Source organism: Pogona vitticeps, chromosome 5 (genome assembly GCF_051106095.1).
Source record: "Pogona vitticeps strain Pit_001003342236 chromosome 5, PviZW2.1, whole genome shotgun sequence".
Taxonomy (NCBI): Eukaryota; Metazoa; Chordata; class Lepidosauria; order Squamata; family Agamidae; genus Pogona; species Pogona vitticeps.
Window position 1 is genome coordinate 171199000 of NC_135787.1, and position 24685 is coordinate 171223684.

Consider the following 24685-nt stretch of genomic DNA (forward strand, 5'->3'; position numbering starts at 1 on the left):
ATAATTTATCCAGCCAAATTGGAACCAATAAACAGTTGATTGAACTTGATTCTGATTGGTATTTCGGCAATAGATATGGTCCTTTGGCAGACCCCTCCAAGTACGTATTAACTATTGGTGGACAAGAAACAAAGTCAGCCTCTGAATCTCCTGTCCTGGATGGAAGAATAAACTGATTGAACCAGATTTTATTCAGTGCCTTCAGACATTTGATATATTCTGTCTTCAAGAAAATGAACTCTTGGAGAAAAATTCTTTAAGTCTGCAGGGAGTTAAGACCTGAGAAAATTCTGCCCAGAAATTGCCCTCTTTAGATTATGATAATTGAAGTTTAGCTATTTTAATCTCTTCCACCTTAGAGGAAGAGGGAAAAGAGATGGCTGTCTTAAATCTCAATTATTGGCAGGTCTAATTATCCAAGGTTGCAAACCAGGCCTTTTGATTTCTGCTAATGTTTATCTCCCACCAAGATCTATTGGTTCTTCAACATAGGTTTGGGCTAAAATGGATTATTTATCTGAGTATCCTAACCATTGTCTCTTGATTTTTAGCTATTTCAGTGCTAGAATGGGCAACAATTGTTACATGATGAAAAATACTCTAGGAGTTGAGCTTGGAGGAGATACCAACAACCCTCAAATTTCTCAAGATAACATCATCAACAATTATAGCCAATTTCTTCTTGCCAGATTCATAAATTCCAGCTCCAGTTTAATGGCTCCCATTTGGATCACTCAGAAGGTCATTGTAAGTATTTAATGGACAAGGGAGTCAGCATGGTGACTGCATTCTAAGGTCACCTTTTGTGATCCCCTATGTGCAGTCTTTAGCAAATGATGATAGATATGGTAGCAACCATCTCCCTCTTAGAATAATCTTAAAATTTGAAGAAATACAATCTAGGATTTTAACAGATCATAAAATACCAGATAATTTACAAGGAGAAAATGGTTTAAATGGTCCCTCAATATAAAACAGATAAGCTTCAAGATCTATGATAGCATGCTCTCAGTGAGACTCAGAATATTTATGAGATATATCAGGACACAATACTCATACTTAAACCTTATTTGACTACTACCTACTCAAGCAAACTCCCTAGCACCCCATGCTCCTGGTTTGATAGGGACTGCAAACCTAGGAGGAAGGAGCTGAACAAACTAACTGGACAGGTGAAATTTACTACTACTACGACTACGACTACTACTACTACTACTACTACTAGTAGCAGCAGCAGCAGCAGCAGCAGCAAAAAGCACCCCCCCATCAATAATTGAAAATTATACCATGCCCTTAAATGAGGGGAATGAACCAAAATTCTGGAAGTTGATAGAGAAAAGCTTCTCTCACAAAGCTTTTGAGATTACTAACCCAAGGGTTTCCTCTTTTAGGTGCATTTTGGGGTGCAATATATATACACAGGACACAAATAAGATCTCCTTGAATGGCTACTTGTCTCTCACAGAAATTGGGGTCCAGAACTTACTCTTCATAATGTCAAGGCCCCTGGGGAAGATGATTCCCTCTGAAATGTTCACCATTGACTGGTGGTCCCCTACTTTAGCAATTTATTTACTTATATCAATTGCACATGGGTGACTGCCATACTGTTTCTGCCTTGGGCTGTATACGTGCTTCGAGCAGGTGGGTTTGCACACTTCCAATAGCAAATATGAGCAGGTTGAATTCATGTCCACTTGACAGTAAAATGTGTGTGCCTTTCTCCATTTCAACCTATCCTAGTTACAGTGCTGGCTTCTCCAGAGACTGAAGCAACCTCAAGGCTCCTGAGGAAAACCAAGGTTGTTGGATTCTTGTGTTCCCAGGTTTTAAACAGAATTCAGAATGCAACCTTTTTTTTGTGAGGCTGATCATGGAATCCCACAGCAGAGCCATTCAACCTGGGTTTTATGCTGAATGAGGTATTAAAATTTTGTCTACTCTTCAGTGGCAAATTTGAGCAAGAAGACCCATGAACAGAAGATGGTCTATTAATGGTCCATCAGGGTCATGCAAGTGCCAGTTAGTCTACTCACATGTCCAACTTTCCTTCTGTTAATAATGCAAAACCCTCTTGGATTGTCACAGCATCATTTCCCCAAAGAATTCCCCATCTTATCCTAACTGAAATCCCCTGACCTCTGGTACTAGCAGAATCTGAGGGTGGCAGGACAGATCCAGAAGTGAGGCTCTTAGTGGAGGACCTACTGCCTGGATTGACTTCCAGGCCATAGCTGTGCTGGCTGGGAGAAACGGGTTTGTTGTTTGATGCTTCTAAAGAGCACCAGGCTGAGGAGGACTAATGCCTGACTGTCTTGCATCTGAGGTTTACACCCACAAAGCAGTGCTGTTTTCAGTTGGGGTTAAATGAACAGCTAAAGTGTGGTTCAATTGTGAAGAGCAAATGAATTGGTTGGGGTCCAGCTACCAAACTAACTCTAAGTGCTGTTTCAATTAGGATTAGCAGTTGCTTTGTGTTAGTGGAGCAGCACAAAGCAGCTGTGGTGTACTGATCTTTACTGGACATCAACGACAATTTAATCACCTTCTTCATGAAGCATTGGGAAGACTCAGTGGGAATTACAAACTGAAGCAGCAACAAAGACTCCTCACACCTTGCTGACCTCAGAACCAACTGAAAGCACCTTGACTTTAGAGTTCAACATTAGAATCCTGATATGCTTCTGTAATTCAGGTACACTACTACAATATGTTGCCGTATTTCAAACTCCTGTTCAGCCATCCAGTTTCATCCAGCCCAACATGACATCTTCCAACCATACTTTCACCTGCATTTTCATTTTTCCTACACAACATATAGAGAAACCTCATTCTTAGCTTTGTGGCACAATGCTTAAAATGCTATACTGCAGCCAAAACTGTGCTCACAACCCAGGTTCAATCCCAGGCAGGCAGCTCAAGGTTGACTTAGCCTTCTATCCGCCCAAGGTCAGTAAAATGGGGACCCAGCTCACCTGGGGGTGGGGCAATGTGTAGCCTTCATAATTAACTTGTAAACTGCCCAAAAAGTGCTTTCAACACTATGGGGCAATACATAAGCAGCCCACTTAGGAAAGGAAAGAGCTTGATTTTCAATGGCTGAAGATCGCTAGTTTTGAGAAACTGTTTTAATCTTGTACTGTTTCCAAGAACAGTCCTTTATGTTGTCCGATTAAGGCTGCCTTTTACATTAGTGAAGAAAAAATGAAACTGTTGTTGCCCTTGATGATGACTGGCCAAGGATCCCACAGAAGTATTGATAAGCTAATTCAAAATGTGAAGAGAGAGCCTAATACTCTCTCATTCTCTCCCCCCCCCCCCGCCGCTGCTGCCACACACATACACTTCCAAACTTCTCCCTTTTGGGCCTTTAAGTCTTCCAATGCAAATACCCATCCATATGACAGATGGGATAATTGCTGGCTAATATCAAAACAAAGAGGCTGAAATCAACACCTCTCTTCGGCATAATGACATAGTCAAAATGAAAATAGCGAACGCAAAGACCACATCAAGGAAAGACTGGAGAGGAAACAACTTCTCTTCCAATTTACAACATGAATCATTCTAAAACTATGCCACATTGAAAACTGGGGCAGTGGGGGAGTGGGGAAGAACCTTGAATTATATACTTGATTGGAGCAACAGAGAGGACAACCCTCTATGTTTTATCTTTCATGTTCCAAAGAGTCCAGGGTTGGATAATACCACTTGGTAAGGTCTTTAGTACAGAGGTAAATCACCTGCTGATTCCATGATCTAGATTCCAAGGGTGTAATGTACAAAGTTATTCCATCATAGCCTCCATGGAATGGCATTGCATTTCTGTTGAAGAACACTCTGTATTTTACAGGGTGTTCTTGGATCACATCTGCTTTTGCCTCAAATATAAACCTTGGTTAATAATGTTCTATATTTTTGTTCGTTTTGAAGCAAAGCTACATTGTAAGAAAAATATTTAGTTCTAGGACAAGAAACAGGGTCTCCATGTTACCTCCACTGGTGAAAGCCAAGAACATGGCACAAAGCAATTGCTGAAAGTTCACCAGCACTGCCTTCCATGACAACACAGCCAACAAATGTCAAAGTTTGGAAATCATAATAATAATAGCACTAATCATCATCATAATATAATAGATGCATGTGTTTCTAGGCCAGATGGACCTATGAACTTAACTGGTGAAACATATAAAGGTCCCTGAAAGGAATATTCAGGAACCTGATACAGAACACATGTCTCTTTTTAACCTTTATAGTTCTTTTCTGTTTAAATTGGATAGTGGGAGTCATAAGAAAATACTTACGATGATTAATAATTTGGCTGCTGGGCTTTTCAACAGGTCAGGGAGTGTCCAATTTATTGTGTGTCCAAAGTGGATGGCATACGGAGGCTTTTAAAAGCATGCCCTGGCAGTTGGGCGGAGTTTTATCGAAGCATCTGATTATTACATTTGGACTCTGAGACTGACTACGTACTGTGCAGGACTAGCTAAACACCCTTGTAACGAATGACCAATTATATTTCACAGCTGGGATTTCCTTAGAAATCTTTAGGAGAAGATCCAGTGTCTGCTGCACTTGGAAGAGCAGCAGTCCAAAACAGTGGCTCTTAAGGAAGCCAATGGATGACTTGCTCCATGGCTTTTACACCTTCCTTGCCCTCCCCCAACTCCTCCCATTCAACAAGCTTTAAATCAAGCAGCGCATTCAAACGCTCAAGCGAAATTTGGATGAACGCCGCTTCGTGATCCTCTAAAACGGATGATGCTTGTAGTTTTGTCTGTAGTTTATTGGAAAGGGATCATGGAGACAGTATCAGTGGCCACTGGAATGCCATGGAGTCAAAACATCAGGCTTCTGTTTGTATCTCCTAAATTGCTAGTTGCCTATGGAAGTATTTAGAGCCAACAATCAACTCATGCTAAGGAAATGCACACATGCAAATTTCATGCCGTTGAAGATAACACCATGGCTAATGATCAGGTAAATATATACAGTTATTAAATCTAAGTGTTAAAAGATCTGAGCAAGAAGTTTTCAGGTACCTTGGACTCCCTAACATACCCCAATATTCATACACTACACCAATCTGTTGATTACTTCTAGTCCTTACAAAAAATAACTAACAAAATCAGTACAGATGGCATGATAAAAAAATATAATGCTGTAGAAAGTCCCCATGCCACATCTCTTCCATAAGATGTCTTTCCCTTCACCTTAGCCTTTCAGGGCTATAGATATCATTATACTTAAGCACACACACTTGTTAGCTAAGACTGCTTTCCCCTGGGAGTAAGTCCCAATGAACAATATGGGATTTCTGAACAGTCAACTATGGACAAAACTACCCTGAATTTAGTAGGACAATTCTCAGTTAACAGACTCAGTCATGCCATACCATTCATGCGGAACCTGCTTTCTACTGTAAACTGAGGTTCCTCAGTTTAATTCGGTAGACCACAATAATCGACAGCAGTTCAGAATCTATAACACACTGAAAAGTTCATTAGCCTTGGCTATGCTAACTTACGATACTTTCCTTTTTTAAAACTGGACACTGGATGCTGTCCATAGTTTTGGCATTATAATCCTGAATCTTCAATGGCAACCGGCTTTAATAAGATTTGCATGGCACTCTGTTTTGTAAGTTATAGTGCAAAAAACCTCACCCACCCTCCCCAGTCTTAAAATAAAATGGATAAATCCTACTTAGCAATTAAAACACACATACACACACAACTAAATTGGCATCTACTGCAGTGCAGACTGTGTCAGCTGCACACATCTCTGCCTACAAATGGAAAAACAAAACAAAACTTCATTCTTGAAGGATATAATTTTGCTGAGAATGGAAACTTGAGCGAAGGCCAGCTGACAGAAACAGAGGTCAGTGCATCGACTGAAGCCAAATCTACCTAAAAAGAGAGTTCTATGTTCCTAAGAAGCAAGCAACAGAAATGTTCAAATACCAGTTGCTATCAAACTTTGCTTAACAAAAAGCCCCTTTCTGAAGGGCAAAAGAAAGCTAAATAAGTTAATTCCATTTTTCTGAATACATCATTGCCTGACGTTAAACTTCAAAATCTGCATGGGCAGCAGGCACCCGGCTTAGTTTCTGTTTCACAGGAGGAAAAGCAAACTTCGTTTTGACTTCAACAGGAAAGCATTACCCCCCCCAAAAAAAAAGAATAAATGTACAAGAGTGCCAACAAACAGCTGCCACAAGAACCGCGTGAGGTAGTCCTCAACATTCTTTCTGCGGATATAGCAATCTCAGAGAATTCAACCAGCTACCTGCTGTCTAATGGCTATCACAATGTCAACATTTGCACCTGCAAAGAAATTCAAACTTCTTTTCCATGCTCAACCGGGTCAGCTACAGACAATGATGTCACTGGAAATTTCAGATATGACAAGAGCCAGAATTTTGGAAACAGCTTCCCCAACCCAAGCTGATTTGTTAAGTACCTGCAGCAGATTTACCTTTACAGATAGCAAGCTGTGCTTAGACTCACCATCCAAACTAGTCAGTTCTCAGCTCTGCTAAAACTGTCTGTTCAGCACTTGAGGAATAAATTCCCAATACACAAATAATGTCCAAAAAAAAAAAAAGACTAACAGCCTTCTAGCCAGAATCAGATCACACACAGCAAAATTCTTATTTTCTTTTTTTTTTTTAAAGAAATAAAGAAATTAAATAGGAAGAAAGATTTACCTTCAAGAAATCACAAAAGCAGCACTTAAATAATTGTGTTGAAAGACTGTTGATTTTCCCCATTGCTTCTTAAGTGCAAACTCTGGAAATGAATTGGTTAGCAGAAATAATGAAGGGGTGAGAGAAAAAAAAAGAAAAAGAAATCCAGAGAGAGGTGAGATGTTGAGAGCAATTTACATTTCGGTATTGAGGACTTTTATTCCATTGCGCAGGCTCGATCTGCTCTGATTTTAGCAGTGACAGTGAGATTTAGCAAACAGAAGAGGGATTTAGAGAAAATCCTCACATTTATCTACATTACAGACACTGTAGACAGGAAACAGCTGGAGGAACATTTGCCTTCTCTCCCTCTCTTTCTCTCTCTCTCTTTCTCTCTCTCTCCCTCTTCTGGCAAAGTTACTGAGTAAGGACTTTTTTGGGCACGGTGACAAATAACATCATACCTTTGCATTTTGAAACTGGAGTTGCTGAAGCATTTTTTTTTTTTAAAAATCCCCTCCCTCCTTAAAAGAACGTACAGTAATGAAGGGGGAAAGGAGGTGGTAGTGGGGGGAAACAGTGTAAGAAATCAAAGGAGTTGGAGCGGCAATGGGAAATGAAACATATGAATGGTCACGTTACAGCTGGCTGCAATGCACAGACATCGTCATGAGATCTAAGAAGTGGCTGAGCATGTTGAGCCATCGTCAAAACCAACTCCTGCTAATGCTGGAACCACAGGCTGCAATCTGATTGAAAGCTTGGGAAAGTTACCTTTTGGATTTCAACTCCCACAATCCCCTAGCTAGGAAGAAGGGTCCCTGGCCATGCTGGATGGGGGTTTCGGGGAGTAAATTCAATTTTCTGACCTCTAGTCTGGGGGGGGGGAGGGGAATGGTTTAAAAAACAGCTTGTGATTAAGAAAAGAAAAAGCATCAACTAAGGAAAGTCTCAGAGTGTCTCAGCAGTAGCTTCTCCAGGAGTATGCAAATTAGCGGGCTTTTGTATGCCGATTGGTCTTCAGGGATTATACAGGGGATTTCTTTCAAATCTGTTTATGTCAACCCCAAAGGCTGCCTTAGTCACCTATCTCCAACATTAAGTTGCTTTCAGCTCGCATTGCAGGCTGCCTATAGAATGTATATTTGATTCATGCAGAATGCTTGAGGGGACACCTTGTCACTTTTGCGAAACGGTACGAAATCAATTTCCCATCCCTTTCCGCAAGATGATATAATTTCATGTTTACCTCCGGTTATTTTTGATTCTCTTTACATTGGTGCCTCACTGTGCTTTTTAATTAATTTCTTATGTTCATAGCTTGTACTTCTTCCCATGAGCTCAGGGCAGGATAGATGGCTCTTTGTGTTCACACCAACCCTGTTAGGCTGCAAGGATGTGACTGAACCCAGGCCTTCCCAGTGAGTTTCATGGGTCTTAGTCCAGCAGTCTAAACCCTACTTGCTTCTTGCCATTGTGTTTATTAATTCTGTAAAACGTAAAGAAGAGGAGTTAAGAGTCAGAAAAGGGGAAGGACCATTACTCAGTGGCAGAAAGCATGCTTTACGTGTGGATGGTTTCAAGTTCAGTTGGCAGCTTCTCCATTTAAAAGATCAGGTTGGAAATGGTGGGAAACTTCCCTGTCTCAGGCCCTGACCAGCCAAAGTATACAACAATAGAGGGATAGCTTTATTCATCACCAAACAGTACTCTGCATTTCCTAAAAATGGGACCTGCCTCAACAACAGGAATAGGTAAAAGAAGCTATTCTTGGCATGGAAATAAACAGTACCCTCACCCAAAATCTCTATATCACGTTATGGTTAATGTTGGAAGTGACAGGGTACAACTCAGCTTACTCCCAAGAAGATGCATATCTTTTTATGGGGAAAAGATGAACCTTCTCACATTTCCTAGAGTCATTTTTTTTTTACCTGCTTTGACCTGTGCTGACTTTCCTCCCACATTAGATGGCTGTTCTTAGGGTTGCTGATGTCACCTCCTTTCATCTCAAACCATTCTTCTCTCCCTTCAAGGAAGAGACCATTGGCTTTCTAACAGGGAGAGCTGTTCAGGACTGGAAAAGGTTCCCTTGAGATTAATGGGCTAGTCTTCTGTGGTCATATTTAAGTTCATACTGGATGAACATCTGCCTAGGATATACCAGTTGTATCTCATGCTGCAGAACCTGCATTGAATCTATGGTTACACGTATCTGCATCAGCATTTCATAGACAATGGAGAGGTGCCCCTTGGTCCCAGTCATGAATTGTCATTACACACATACACTCCTTATATTCTGCAGATCCTGTTTGTTAAAAAGGTCCTCAGCATCATTGGTTGGTTGGCGCGTGCTTTCAAGTTGGAACTGACTTACAGTGACTCTTATAAGACTTTCAAGGTAAATGAGATGTTTATGCAGTGGCTTTACCAGTTCCATTCCCAGAGTGAATTTTGGAGTCTGAGCATGAGATACAACTGTCATCTGAACCCTGGTCTCCAGAGTCCTAGCCCATCACTTCATCCACTATACCACACTGGGAATTGTCAACACATGTATACCTTATTTTAATCTTGCCAATCAAAATGATATAAGACTCTCTCAGGTCAGACCTTTGGTTGATCTAGTTCCCCATCCTCAAAGTCGGCTGATTGGCAGTGACTCCAGAATTTCAAGGAGAATCCTTTCATAGCTTTCATCGAAATTGTTTGTATTCTTAATAGTCTCCCACCCAAATCCTAACCTGGCTTTTATAGCTTTTCAGATGAGACAAGACTTAGGGGTGACTACATGGGCATTTATCCAGGTGTTTGGTCTGCTGCAGGGATGAACAAGTTTGGTCCTTAAAAAGGTGATTAGATTACATAATCACTGGATTGAATGAGCCCACCTCAAAGCAGTCCTATTTGTACCTTTCTGCCCCTGTTTGGGGCTTCTACTTTGTGTGTGTGTGGGGGGGGTAGGATCACTCTAGTTTTGCTCATCTCCAGTGCATATGCACTGTCCTAACACAGGGACGTGGTGGCACTGTGGGTTAAACCACAGAAGCCTCTGTGCTGCAAGGTCAGAAGGCCAGCAGTCGTAAGATCGAATCCACACAATGAAGTGAGCTCCCGTCGCTTGTCTCAGCTCCTGCCAACCTAGAAGTTCGAAAGCATATAAATGCAAGTAGATAAATAGGTACCACCACGGTGGGAAGGAAATGGCGTTCCATGTCTAGTCATGCTGGCCACGTGACCATGGAAACTGTCTACGGACAAACGCTGGCTCTATGGCTTGGAGACGGGGATGAGCACTGTGCCCTAGAGTCAAACATGACTGGATTAAATGTCAAGGGGAACCTTTACCTTTAACACAGTTACAAGATAGGGGATACCTGGCTCAGCAAAACTACAAGCGAGAAGGATCTTGGAATTGTCATAGATCACAAGCTAAATATGAGCCAATAGTGTGATGTGGCTACAAAAAAGGCATATGCTATTTTAGGCTGCATCAATAGAAGTATCGTTTCCAATTCCTGCAAGGTGCTAATCCCTCCCTATTCAACACTGGTTAGGCCTCACCCGGAATATTGTGTCCAGTTCTGGACACCAGACTTCAAGAAAGATGCGAATAAATTGGAACAAGTTCAGAGAAGGGCGACAAGGATGATCAGGGGGCTGGAAACCAAGCCTTATGAGGAAAGACTGAAAGAATTAGGCACGTTTAGCCTTGAGAAAAGAAGGCTGAGGGGTGATCTGAAAGCATTTTTCAAATACTTAAAAGGCTGTCATACAGAGGAGGGGCAAAATCTGCCCTCGATCATCCCGGAGTACAGGACATGCAATCATGGGTTCAAGTTAGAGGAAGCCAAATTTTGGTTGAATATCAGGAAAAACAACCTCACTGTTAGAGCAGTACGCCATGCAGCTTTTCATGTTATGTATAGAAAAACTGGAGTTGATTAGATTTTGCATATCTGTTAGTCTTTTCATCTTGTCCTTTCCCTTGCAAGAGAGCTCAGTATAACACATTCTCGTCTGAGATTCTGTTCAGAGTTTATATATTTTTTCTCTTTTAAAGACAGCAGCGGACCACTTAAACTCAGCAGGTGAAACCTTTCCCTGTTTGTCCTAGATAGCTGGACCTCTTTGATTAATTTTTGTCATGCAGGACTTCATAGCACAAGACATTTTGATCGTGGGGTGGGGGGAAGATAATGCTGGGCCATTTAATTGCCATTATTCCATGGCAGCTTTACTAGAAACAACAACAGTAGTGACAACAATAACCCCACAACCTGAACATTAATTGTGCATCATAGCACATAGTCGTTGATACTGTTGCCCACCTTTCAGGTGGTTACCATTATTGTACTTTTCATGGAAGCTTGATGGGCAAACAATATGCCAGATAATTAATGTCTCTTTCCATGCTGGGAAAAGAGACTGATTTTGATAGAGCCAAGTTGTCTGTCTGTCTGTCTCTCCCCCTCCCTCTCCCTCCCCCCCCTCTCTCACACACATTAACACTGTCTGGTCTGGTGGATCATATTACACATTATCAGCTTTTGGTCAGCATTAAAAATCTTTCTTTGTAAAATATAGCAATTAAGGTGGCAATTCTATACCTAGTTACCTGGGAGCAACTCCCACTGAACATATTGGGGTTTATAGCTGTGTAGCTATGTATAGAATTTCCCTGTAAGCAAACCTTTATCTTAATTATGCAGTCAAGTTGTTAAGAATTACCTCCTCCTGTTTCCAGAAGCATTGGACACATCTTAATAAGGCTGAGGATTTTTTTTTTAAATGGGATCAATCAGCTCCAAGAAAAATCCTATGTGGGATGGAAATCCAATATGTTCAAGGAGTGGGTAGTCTGAGCTCTCGCGACCTCTGTAGTAGGAAGAAAAGTCCACTTTCCCCATGGCAGTATTGCTGCCCCCTCAGCTTCATTCCTGGATCACCACCAGCATTTTTTCTATTACCACTTGAGGTAACCCTATCATCTTGCCTAATTGGAAGGCTGCCCCTGCTCAGATTTTTAATTTTACTCATATACTATCAAGTCAATTCCGACTTCTGGTGACCAATTCCAGGGTTTCCTAGATATACTCAGCAGCAGTTTACCAGTCCCTTCTGCTGTGGATGTTCTGGGACTATGAAGCTTGCTCAAAGCTGTGCGGCCTGGCTCTTCTCTCAGGAGACACAGCAGGGAATTGAAAGCTAGCCTCCCGACTCTGCAGCCAGGTGCTTTAATTCACTGAGCTGTAACTAGGTCCAAAAGAGGATAGGTATCATGCCATTTGACTATTTGGGCAGAAGAGAGAGATGTTCTATATACTAAGAAAACAAATCACTTGCTACCAAAAATTACTAAGCCATCAAGGCTTCTTTGCCTCATTATGCTACTGTATTATGACATTCTCCTTAGGGTTTTGGTCAAGAAAATGAGGAAAGATTGGACAACGGTCTAAAGAGTTCTAGGAGCCGTAGTCCAAAGAGTAACATTTCTCATCTCTGAACTGGGTCCAGTGACAATCAGGGACCCAGACTAAGCCTCCCCTTGGGAAATTTGATAATAGACTTGTCACATCAGTGGCCCTAAGCCTTGGATGCTTGATTGGTAACTAGATCTGTATATTAGATGCATTTCCCCCCTTATGAGGCTGAAAAGGCAGAATGTATATGGCAGAATGTTATCTTTCATATATATATATGGCAGAATGTTACCTTCCTTAAAGGTACAAGGTTCCAGCGACGGGAAGGTTTGCTCTCGGCAACTAAAGGGAAAAGGCATAAATTTAGAATGGACTCTGTGCTTTGACTTGTGCCGAAGCCAGTTTACATATTTCCATGGACCACATGAAACTTTGGCAGGACTGTCCGCAATTTATCTTATCAAGGTCTAAAAGGGATCTTATGCGAGATTTGATAAGAAATTTATTTACTCATGTTTGAAGGTCTACAAATTTCCTAGAAACCATTGTCAGTATGAAACAGGGAAAAGATGAGTCGGCAGGTAGTTCTCTGTCTGTTTCCTGAAGATAAACCTTACTTCTCTTTGTAACTTTTGGCAGGAATGTAACTTATTTCCATAGGACAGATTCGTTCAACCTGTCTGGAATACAATCTTTTGATTGTATAAATAATAAAACAGATATGTCAACATAAGAGAACCTGCTTTGTAGAAACGTGGGCCTTTAGTCCATTTATTCTGCTATTTTATATACCAACATAGGGAAGCTATGGCCCTCTGGATGTGGACCAGAACACCCATTGTCCTTGCCTCTTGGCCATCCTGGCTGGGCACATAAAGGGTCTAAGAACATATGGAAGGCTTTGGGCATCTCATTCAGGCTAGGAGTGAAATCTCACAGGGCCCAGGGCAGGTTGGATGGGATAAACACCTAGAAGAGCACTAAGGAGCAACTTGCATTTACAGGATCAGAAACTCAGTCGAGGCCTTTGTTTATCTTGGACTGGATTTAGCCCTTTCTACGCTCTAAAGGCCAGACTGGAGGAATATCAAGCCGGAATTAAGATTGCCGGAAGAAATATCAACAACCCCCGATATGCAGATGATACCACTCTGACGGCATAAAGTGAGGAGGAATTAAGGAACCTTGTAATGAGGGTGAAAGAGGAGAGTGCAAAAAACAGTCTGAAGCTCAACATAAAAAAAAACCCTAAGATCCTGGCCACTGGTCCCATCACCTCCTGGCAAATAGAAGGGGAAGATATGGAGGCAGTGACAGATTTTACTTTCTTGGGCTCCATGATCACTGCAGATGGTGACAGCAGTCATAAAATTAAAAGACGCCTGCTTCTTGGCAGGAAAGCGATGACAAGCCTAGACAGCATCTTAAAAAGCAGAGACATCACCTTGCCAACAAAAGTCCGAATAGTCAAAGCTATGGTTTTTCCTGTCGTGATGTACAGACGTGAGAGCTGGACCATAAAGAAGGCTGACCGCCGAAGAATTGATGCTTTTGAATTATGGTGCTGGAGGAGACTCCTGAGAGTCCCCTGGACTGCAAGGAGAACAAACCTATCCATTTTGAAGGAAATCAGCCCTGAGTGCTCACTGGAAGGATAGATCCTGAAGCTGAGGTTCCAATACTTTGGCCATCTCGTGAGAAGAGAAGACTCCCTGGAAAAGCCCCTGATGTTGGGAAAATGTGAAGACAAGAGGAGAAGGGGACGACACAGGATGAGATGGTTGGACAGTGTCATCGAAGCAACCAAAATGAATCTGACCCAACTCTGGGAGGCAGTGGAAGATAGGAGGGTCTGGCGTGCTCTGGTCCATGGGGTCACGAAGAGTCAGATATGACTAAACAACTAAACAACAACAACACTCTACCCCTTTCCACAAAGCGTCTACTCTTGAAGGAACAGGCTCTTGGCTTGAAGAATGACATCGCTTTATCTTCTCATGCCAGGTACATCAGGGGGTAGTAGCATTCTGAAGCAGGTTTGTGCTGTCTTAGAGCTGGACATAAGCTGAGGTACTGCTGATGCTGGCTCAGGTTCATGGATCTGGGTTCTGAGGCACTCTAGTGTCTTGGTGTTGGTGGGTTGCGGTCTTTTGCTCTACAGTGGTGTGTTTGGGCCTACTGTCTTTTTATTGAAAACCCCGGCTCCTCTGCCTGAATCCATGCTAGGTGACTGCTGGAGTTTCTGGGTCAAATGGTGGAACTACCATAGCATTAAATGGACCAAGCACTTTGATGTTCAATAAAAACTTATATAAAAAAACCCCCAACCACCTCACTGCTACTAGGGAAAAGCATATGCTAGGCTTTCCTTCTGAAATCATACAGGAAACTGATTCCTGGAAGATGCATTTAAAACAAGAATGAGAGGGCAATGTCTAACTGTTACAAAATCTATTTTCAATACCTATCAAAAGGAACAAACTTGTCTAATTTTAAATTGATAAAAATAAGCAATTCTCTACCATTTGTACATTGAACTCAGCATGGAGCAGTATCAGAGCTATCCTGCCTATCGTATCAGTACACAAGCCATTTTTGAGTGTAATCCATAGAACCTATTCTCCCCTTTGTGGATTTATGATTACAGTAGCATAATACAGTGGTGTCTCGCAAGATGATTGCCTCGCCGGACGATTAATCCGCAAGACAGTTGGTTTTTGCGATCGCTGTTGCTTTTCGCAAGATGGTTTTTCCTATGGGTGATTTTTGCAAGACAATGTTTGGGTCCATGACTTGCAAGATGATTTTTTTAGAGACGCTTTTTTGCCAGATGATGTTTTTGACAGTTGGATCCGTGACTCGCAAGACGATTTTTTAACTGACGCTTTTTCGCAAGACGAATGTTTTTCTATGATATTTATAAAGTTTTTTTGTTTGACTTTGTTCTGATTTTTTTTGCCCATAGGAACGCCTTAATTAGATTCCAATGCATTTCTATGGGAAATCGCATTTCGCAAGACTTTTTTGTTTTGCAAGACAACAATCCCCCTCATTGAAACACATTAATTAGATTTCAATGCATTCCTATGGGGAACCACATTTCACAAGGCAATGTTTTCACAAAGCGGCGTTTTTCGCGGAACGAATTAACATCATCTTGCGAGGCACCATCAGTCTCATGCTTAGTCAGAGACCATGATTGTGATCCAAACAGTTGACTTAGGAACAAATCTATTCTGTTATCTAAGCTGTTTCTGCTGTTTCAAGATTTCATTTTTTGTTTTCCTTTCGTTTTGATGAAACAAACTGGTGGCACTGGTCCCCGACTTAGTGGGCTTTAAAGGGCACTGTGATCCTATTCATATATACTTATGTGGAAATTTTAATGAGCTTAAAAGGCTAACCCTTTCACTGATTGTGCCTAGGATGGCAACCATGGAGGAATGATATAAGCATAAATGAGTCTTATAACAAGAAAATACATTTATGTAACAACAACAAAAACAACAACATATAGTGCTCGTTGTAGGTTTTTCAGGCTGTTTGGCCGTGTTCTGAATTTTTCTAGGTTTAGAGGCACCATGCCTCTGAATACCACATGGTGAGGGGAAATGAGAGAGAACTGTTTATGCCTTGTGTCCATTGGAGCTTTTGCTGTTGCACTGTTGCCTTTGCTGTTGTACTGCTTCTAAGTCATATTTTCTCAACCTACTTTTTTTAAAATTATGTTTGTTTGCCTGCCTGCATCTCTTTTTTGCCTTAGGTTGGAGGCAGAGGGGATGTTAGCTTTGCCATTTAAAGGTGATAAAACCTTATCCCTCCAAATACTCATTTTTAGTCCCTACAGTTTCCATATTTCTGCAGCCAACTTGCAAATGAATCCTCCGTTTGTCTTCTAATAAAAGCAAATTAGTGTGCAAAGCATAGTTGCAAAACCTACCCAATTAAAACAACAACAACACTAAAGTCCTTTAACTCTTAAGGAACTACGACTTTTAATTTTGAAGCTGTCCTCATGAAGTTAGAAAGGAATTGCAAAGCACAGTAAACAAATGAAATTAAATCACTGGGAGACAAATTTTAGTTCAACACACCCAACAATAAGGCCCTGTTGATGTTTGTTGTTCTGATGCTTATAAAAACCCTTCTAGACCACACACATTGTCACAATGACTTTTTTGTATGGACCAACATCTTTATTCACGAACTCTTTGTTGTTGTGTTTGTAGACACAGCTGCATTGCTTCTTATTTTCCACACCTATCGATGTATTTTTGCTAACCTGCATTATACATTTTTGAGTTTGTGACATCCGAAGGAATGATCACAACTAGTAGAAAATTTGTGAGCCCTCTGGTGGCCACTGCAACAATTTTCCTACATGTAGCATACTAAAGACGGGGCCTACAACAAAATGTTGTAGCATGTCTTCGCATCCTAACCAAAACAACTCTTTTTGGAGTCCCACCCACTCACATAATGCATCTCACACCCTTCCTCTGTTTTCCTTATCCAACTGACAGAATTGGGATATAATAAACATACACTAAATTCTTAGTTCTTGTCATTTTCAGGCTGTTTTGACTTGACGTGATACCTTGACAAGAAATGGCCAAGTACTATGAGAAACCTTGAACAAATGGATTTGTTTTTTTGTTCATTAAGATTTCTGTTGCTGTGCAACACACACTGGTATCCTTCCCTCTTGAGGAGCATAGCATGTGTATAGAACATGTGTACAGAATGACTGGCTGGTTGCTTTAAAAGGCTCAAACATCCCTTCTGACACTGCTAAGGTGTGCAGAGTTGTTTTTTCAGTCTACAGTTCCTAATGTTTTGAGGTTGTAGTCCAAAACCACAAATTGACATACCTTTATTTTTAATACTCTAGCAGCCATTCTCAACCTTTTTTTTTTTGCCTCAGCTGTAAAGACAATAGGAAAGAAATATAGGCCGAATAAGTTGCATAATGAACCTTATAAGGTGGTGTGAGAAGAATTGTTTCCAGTTGGTGGCCCTCTTTAAAGTGTGCCAGGGCCCCCAGAGGGCCATATGCCCTCCTTTGAGAATGTCTGCTTTAAAGGGCATGAGATAGTGCTGCATTATGTTGCATTATTTATAATATTGGTGTTAAAGCATTATTTGTGCAATGTTACTTTATCTGCACTATAGATAGGCAGGAACCAGTTCGTCCTAGTTTGTCCCAGTTCGTAAAGATAGCAGCACAGGTACTGCTGCTCCCCTCCCCTGCCTCATCAGCCAATTCAGCCACTCACCAGGTCCTGTTTGCTTGCTTGTTTTTCCCACCTCCTCGGCTAATCTCCCAGTCGCCAGCAAGAACAGAGTCTTCTCCTTTTTTTCTGAGTGGGAGATCAGCCAAGAAGTGGGTAAAGCAGAGAAGCCTGAGCTGTTGCTGGTGATTGCAAGATTAGCCGAGGAGGTGGGAAAAACAAGCAAGCAAGCTGGACCTAGTGAGTGGCTGAACTGGCTGTGGGGGTGGGGCAGGGGAGCAGCAACACCTGTGCTGCAGCCTTTACGAACTGGGACAGACTGGGGTGAACTGGTTCATATCCATCTCTAATTTGCAAACACAAATATTCTCAGAAAGCATGATATTCAGTGGCACTGTCAAGAAGGCAAAAGAAGAAGACATTCGGTTAAAGCCAAAGGTAGAAACACACAGAAATCCAACGTACACACAGAAATCACACTCACACAGGTTGAGGAGTATAATTTTGCACTTCCTTGACCTTACATGAGGGGTTGAGACAAGCGAGAACTTAACAATATGCTTAGTTCACATAAGGTGTTTTTCAGATTTGCAGAGCATGGAAAGGGGTTTTGTTTTTTTGGACTACAGTTCCCATAAAACTCCCAGCCAGCAGTCCAAAAATGATATCTCCCCCACCCAACCAGCGTTCCATTCTCTTTCCCATGTGGGTTCCTGCCTCTCCCAGAGTAATTAGCATTTTCTGGCCACTAAGCACATGAAGCTCTCATTGAGGTTTCTGGGAGGGGGCTGCCTAAACCCAAATTTCTTGTTTAAGGTCTTCAGAGATATTTTATACATCTGCATACTGAAGCCTGATGATTTATTCCTTCTTGTGTATGGGTGGTGCTCTTTGGGCTACATAAGCAATAGCAGTCCTGCCTGAATCTTGGAAATCCAGGGAATCATAACTACATGATGTGCACAGAACTGAATTTCTGAGTTATCAGAACCAGCTGACATTCATGATGTAACGATGTTAACACTTTTTTACAGCCCTGTGCAAATGCCCAAGTTATTGTTTAATATGTAAGTGCTTAATGAGGGCTACATATATTCCAGATGTTGTTGATAGAATATTTCTCATGAGTAAAAAGAAGCCTCTTCTTAGTAATTTTTGCTTGGTTTTTTGCTATTCTTGTTCCATTTATTCCTGGATTTTCTTTGTTCTATATTTATAGCCCATCCTTCAACCTGGTTACAAATTCAGCCACAAAACATTCCCCCATCAATACAATTTCACATTGAATACATGGCTACAATGAACATAATTACAGATTCAAAAGCAGCCTCAATAAATCCACTGAAAGATCGTGCCAGAACCATGAACACTTAAAGATCTGCTGAATCAGATTGGTCTTTAATGACCACATGAATTAAGTATGAGAAAGAGCTTATAAGGGCTCTCTAAGTATGAGCAGTAGCTTTGCTTGTTGAGCATTTCTGGGAACTGTAGTCCAAAGATAATGGCAACAACATCAATATCGACAACAACCCGTTACTTTTTTGAACCCAAAGTATCTCATTGTACTTACAGCACAACATACAGTCGTGCCTCGCAAGACGATGTTATTTCGTTCTGTGAAAATCGCTGTCTTGTGAAAACATTGTCTTGCAAAATGCGGTTCCCCATTGGAATGCATTGAAATCCATTTAATGCGTTCCAATAGGGGGAAAATCATTGTCTTGCAAAAGTCGCCCATAGAGAAACCGTTTTGTGAAGCTGTCAAAATCACTGTCTTGCAAAAAACTGTCCCTAAAAAAAACATTTTGCGAAGCATGAACCCAGCTGTCAAAATCATATCTTGCGAAAAATGCCCCCCCCCCCAAAAAACCATCTTGTGAAGCACGGACCGAAACATTGTCTAGCAAAAATCACCCATAGGGAAAACCATTTTGTAAAGTGCTATAGCGATTGCAAAAACCCATCATCTTGTGAATTAACCGTTTTGCAAGGTAATCGTCTAGCGAGGCACCACTGTAGTTATAACAGCCTGAGACCACTTCAGCTATTTAAAGTGGAATCAAACTGCTGAAACGGTGTAGTGTAGATATCCTCTATCAGTGGGACAAGGCAGAGAACAAAGCTTCCAAAGCCGATTGTAGGGCTTGGAAACTTTCTTCTGAGAAAAAAGTAATCCTTTATACAAACAGCTAGCAGATTGTTGGAATGTGGATCTTCACACAGCCCAAAGAGCACCATCAACAATCAGGAAGGAGGCATCAGTGAGTACTGATATTACCACAGTTTACAGAAGTATGCTGCTCCCAAAATCTTGAGAAAAGAAACCCTAGGAGAAGGAGATACCTCCAAAATAACCAAATGCTTAGCAGACAAAGAATGATGAGACTTGGAGAGGGGAAAACAGTAAATGTGGAAAAGTGAGGAATGGAATCGAATGTTCTGGAGAATGACATGGCTGGCTGATTGCTGGAACATTGAACAGGAGCACTTTGTGCTGCAAGATTTTGTTACAAGTTGCACTTATTCTGTCAGTTTTACATTGCTCTGATTTGGAAGGTGGTGCCTATCAGAGCTGGCATCTTGCTTTATGAACTAGAATTTAGTATTTCAAGGAAGGAAAAGGGCTCCCTAGAGTAGCCTTTTCACTTGCTATGACCATCTAGTTGCTTTTGGTGGACAGCTCAATCCACTAGGTATCATTCAGCCTAGTTTGTAAGGGCTGGGAGCCCTTATTCTTACAATAAATTTGTAGAAAGTATGACATTCGGTTAATGCCAAAGGCAGAAACTGCACACAGATCCAATTATTCAATTAAATGCAGAGTTTTGATAAACCATAAAGTTAAATGGCCTATAATAACTGGATATTCATTTAAAGCACATGTCGGCTTGTTTAAAAAAAGAGAGAGTTTTGTGGCATCTTAAATACTAAAAAGTTTTATTAGTCAAATGTTTTTATGGATTGCCATGTGGTTTTTTTGGGGGGTTGGGCTAGAGTCCATGAAAGCTTATGCCAAAGAAAACCTACTTGTCTTTGGCAGGGGTGGCAACGTGCAGTCTGTGGACTTCGTGTACTTGCCCAGGAGCCCCCAGCCCAAATTATTGAAAAAAAAATGTCCTGAGAAATCATTGTCCATAAAGTTCCCTTGTGCCCTCTAAAGGCAGTAGTTCCCAATCTTGGATAACCCAGGTGTTCTTGGGCTGCAGTTCCCCGAAACCTTGGCCAGCAGAGCTGGTGGTGAAGGCTTCTGGAAATGCTGGTCCAAGAATACCTAGGTTGTCCCTGGTTCGGAACCACTGCTCTAAGGGGATATAGGGACAACATTACCATGTTTTGAAGCCTCTCAGCACCCCTTAAGTCCCACCATTTCCCCCATTTTTAAGTGACTTTTTTCAGTTTTAAAAAACCCTACATTTTTTAAAACTCAGACCCATTTTTCAGTAAAAATGAACCCATTATTATAATAAAATCATAGCATAAAATATACAAATAGCATATTTGGCCTTCTCCTCACCTTTAGCCTCTCCGCCTTGGGAACGCAGCCCTTCGGCTGCCACAAATCTAAAAAATGGCCACAGAGTCCAGTGAGGTCCTCCCTCTTGGTCTTTAAAGTGCCACAAGACTTAACTCCTGCTACAGGAAAGTAACATGGCTACTCACCTGGAGATTCCCATATTTGTTCCCCAACAACTGGTTTTTAGGGGAATACTGCCTCTGATAATGAAGTTGAAGAGCCATAATAACTAGTAGACAACCTTATCTTCTGTGAATCTGTCCAGTTTCCTTTTAAAGCCACACAAATTTACCATTAGTACATCCTGAGGTAATGAATTCCACAGGTATCACTAAGGGGAGGAGTTCTATGACATTTCACATTTTCACTGTAACCTACATTTGAATCTACTATAAGAAAGTTCAAACATGTTTATGAATAATCTGCCCTTTCTCACCGGACTACTTATAAACATGTTCAAACCCATCCATAAGCTCAAACAGGTTGCAGAAAAAATGTGACATGTCATAGAAATCCTCCCCCTAGTTATAACTAGGTGCTGTGTGGAGACATACATTCTATTGTCTATGCTATATCAGCCACCTTTCAGCTCCATTGGATGACCTTAATCTTATAACTCCAGAGCTGGAAGGGATCAAGTCCAGCCTCTGTCAAGGAGGTACGGTAGGAATCACACTCCCAACTTCAGACTCTGCAGGCAGATGGCTGTGGTTCTGGTATTACAAGACAGGGAGAAAAGTCTCTCTCTAAAAAAATCTTTTTCCTGTGCTAAGAAACTCCAAACAATTTACTTCTCCTTCTAGGTAAAACTTGGGGTTTTCTCTAGCCCCCAGCCTTTTCTAGCCTTCAGTATTCCGATTTGCTTACATATGACTGGAGCTCTGATGTGATCAGAACTCTTGGAAATTGACATGTATTGGCAGTAGTAGAGTAATTTGGAAATAATCAGGTTGAATCTAAGAGACCAAGAATAACATTCCAGTTGTGTTTGTGAGACCCTGAGCAAAGCATTCCCTGTTTTCAATATTATTATCCTCTGAGACAATGTAGGCTTGGCTACACAACTCAATTGGAGTGATCTGGAACGGGATAAATCGGGGTGCTTAAGGTCGCATAGAGGTCTTGCATGCCATTTGATTCAATCCTTGCATGTCAAGTAACACTATTAGCCCTGCCTCCCTTAAGAAAACAACAATGCAAACAAAAAAATCCCCCTCCTGCTCCTTCCTCCTTCTGAAAGAAAGCTTTAATTTTTCATTTCCACCCTGCTAAAACTTATAGTGTATTAGTGCTGTCCTAATGGACTTAAATTTTTTTTTTGCATCCTTCCTCCGCTCCACAGAGAAATTTTTAATTTCCCAATATCATGGAGTGTCTAAGCTGCTTTGTTAAGCTAGTTAACGATATTGGGAAATTGAGAGCAGAAGGAAAATTTAAAGCATCAAGCACCACATTGGTTTGATCCCACTGATCACATGTGCTGGAAACAAACCAAAATGGAGTGATCCTACTAAGTTGCCTATTCCCCCCCTGTAGCAGACCAGAGTTGATTAATGAACCTTCATCCTTCCTGATATTTCAGACTTCATCTCCCAAGATCCACTGGCCAGGCTGGATGGGCCTTCTGGAAGTTGAAGTCCAAAACATCTGGAAGGAGAATGGTTGAAAAATCCAGAACCTGGTGGCAAATAAAATTCCAATGATCACAAGACAGCTTGTTCTGATACCTAATAATAATAATAATAATAATAATAATAATAATAATAATAATAATAATGATGATGATGATGATGATGATGATGATGATGATGATGATGATAATAATAATGATAATGATAATAATAATAATAATAATAATAATAATAATAATAATAATAATAATAATAATAATAATAATAATAATAATAATAATAATAATGATAATGATAATGATAATGATAATGATAATTGTGTGCTGTCATGTGAATTCTGACTAATGGCAATCCTTTTCAGGATTTTCTAGGTATCGAAATGGGAGTGCTATTTCTTCTGGGGGCATCCTGGGATTATGCAGTTTGCCCAGAGGCTGTCCTTTCTCCGGGATACACAGTGGGAATTGATTTCTCAACCTCTGGCTCCATAGGCAGATGTCTGAGTTATTCAGCCAGTAATTCTGATACATACATACAGTAAATACATACATACATATTTTGTCCCTATTTATGCCTTGAAGTTCAACATCAAGAAAACTAAGATCATGGCCACTGGCCCCATCATCTCCTGGCAAACAGAAGGGGAAGATATGGAGGCAGTGACAGATTTTACCTTCTTGGGATCCTTGATCACTGCAGATGGTGACAGCAGCCACAAAATTAAAAGACACCTGCTTTTTGGGAGGGAAGCAATGATAAACCTAGACAGCATCTTAAAAAGCAGAGATATCACCTTGCCGACAAAGATCTGCATAGTCAAAGCTATGTTTTTTCCAGTAGCAATGTATGGAAGTGAGAGCTGGACCATAAAGGCTGACTACTGAAGAATTGATGCTTTTTAATTGTGGTGCTGGAGGAGACTCTTGAGAGTCCCCTGGACTGCAAGGAGAACAAACCTATCAATTCTGAAGGAAATCAACCTTGAGTGCTCACTGGAAGGACAGATCCTGAAGCTGAGGTTCCAATACTTTGGCCATCTCATGAGAAGAGAAGACTCCCTGGAAAAGACCCTGATGTTGGGAAAGTGTGAAGGCAAGAGGAGAAGGGGACGACAGAGGATGAGATGGTTGGACAGTGTCATCGAGACTACCAACATGAATTTGACCCAACTCCGGGAGGCAGTGGAAGACAGGAGGGCTTGGCATGCTCTGGTCCATGGGGTCACGAAAAGTCGGACACAACTTAACAACTAAACAACAACATTCAATGCCCCTTGCACCTTTCCCCACTTTTTTTCTCTGCTCCACATTCTTATGTCTCGGATTTAGTATAACTGAAAAACATTGCAGTGGCTGGACGTTTATAAAATAAACAGAAGAAACGGTGATACAGCACTGACTGGACCAGATGTTCCTTTGTGATAGGCTGCTGCCAGCAGAAAAGTTCTCATCCTTGAAGAAAAGTTTCAAAGTGGTCATGACACTCTCAGTCCTGGTAGATTGTTTTGTTTTGTTTTCTTTTTGTTTTGGCAAGGTACTCAGTGCCCTAAGACGACTCCTCAGACTTGGCTGGGAAAGTGGCCCTGACAGACCCACCCACATAAAAAAGGCTTAATTAACATGCTGCTTATCGTGTGCAAGAATTTAGACTAGGAAACTTTTTCATCTATGTTTTGTTATATCTAGGAGATGAACTGAAAAGTTGGTTTGGTTTAAATCATTTCCATGGCCTGTGCAAGTGAAAATGAAGTTATGTGTATGACACCCATAACTCATCGTACGGTGGCCACTTGGAAGGCAGTGGAAACAAAGGGGTCAGGAAAATAGTTTTGATATTTTCCACACTTGAATGCTTTTTAAAGTCTCAAGTTCTTTCTGTCCTAAATATGAAGATATTAGTGCATTTTGGTAAATTATTCAAAGCAAAAATATATGCCACCTGCACTGCCCAACGTGGATTGGTCTGGGCTTGGATAAGTTCCTTTTCTGAACTATTATCCCCCGGAATCCCTCAGTCAGCATGTCCTTTGGGTGATTTGAGGAGTAACTTTTCTAAGCTCAAGGACTGACCCACCTTAAGTCATTTCTGAGTAATACTGTTTTCATATAGCCTTACAGTCTCTCTATTTCCCAATCTGACTAATAGGAAACCAGAGCATAGACATCTTAGGTCCTAGATGCAAGAGTGCT

General features: G+C 41.1%; 1 protein-coding gene across 5 annotated transcripts in view; it reads right to left on the reverse strand.

The window, feature by feature from the left end:
- IGF1 (insulin like growth factor 1) overlaps nt 1-9673 on the reverse strand; it is an 85515-nt gene extending 75842 nt beyond the window's left edge. For 4 of the 5 annotated variants that reach the window (XR_013536713.1, XR_002301546.3, XM_073000017.2 and 1 more), the window contains exon 1: nt 6716-9673. Coding sequence is in view for 2 of the 5 variants with exons in the window: in XM_073000017.2 (XP_072856118.1) it covers nt 6716-6778 (63 nt within the window). In the remaining 3 variants the exon portion in view is untranslated. Of the gene's footprint in view, nt 1-4304; nt 4422-6715 lie in introns of those variants that run through there. The other variant, XM_073000018.2, reaches the window with a different exon arrangement.
- Between the last annotated feature and the right edge of the window lie 15012 nt (nt 9674-24685).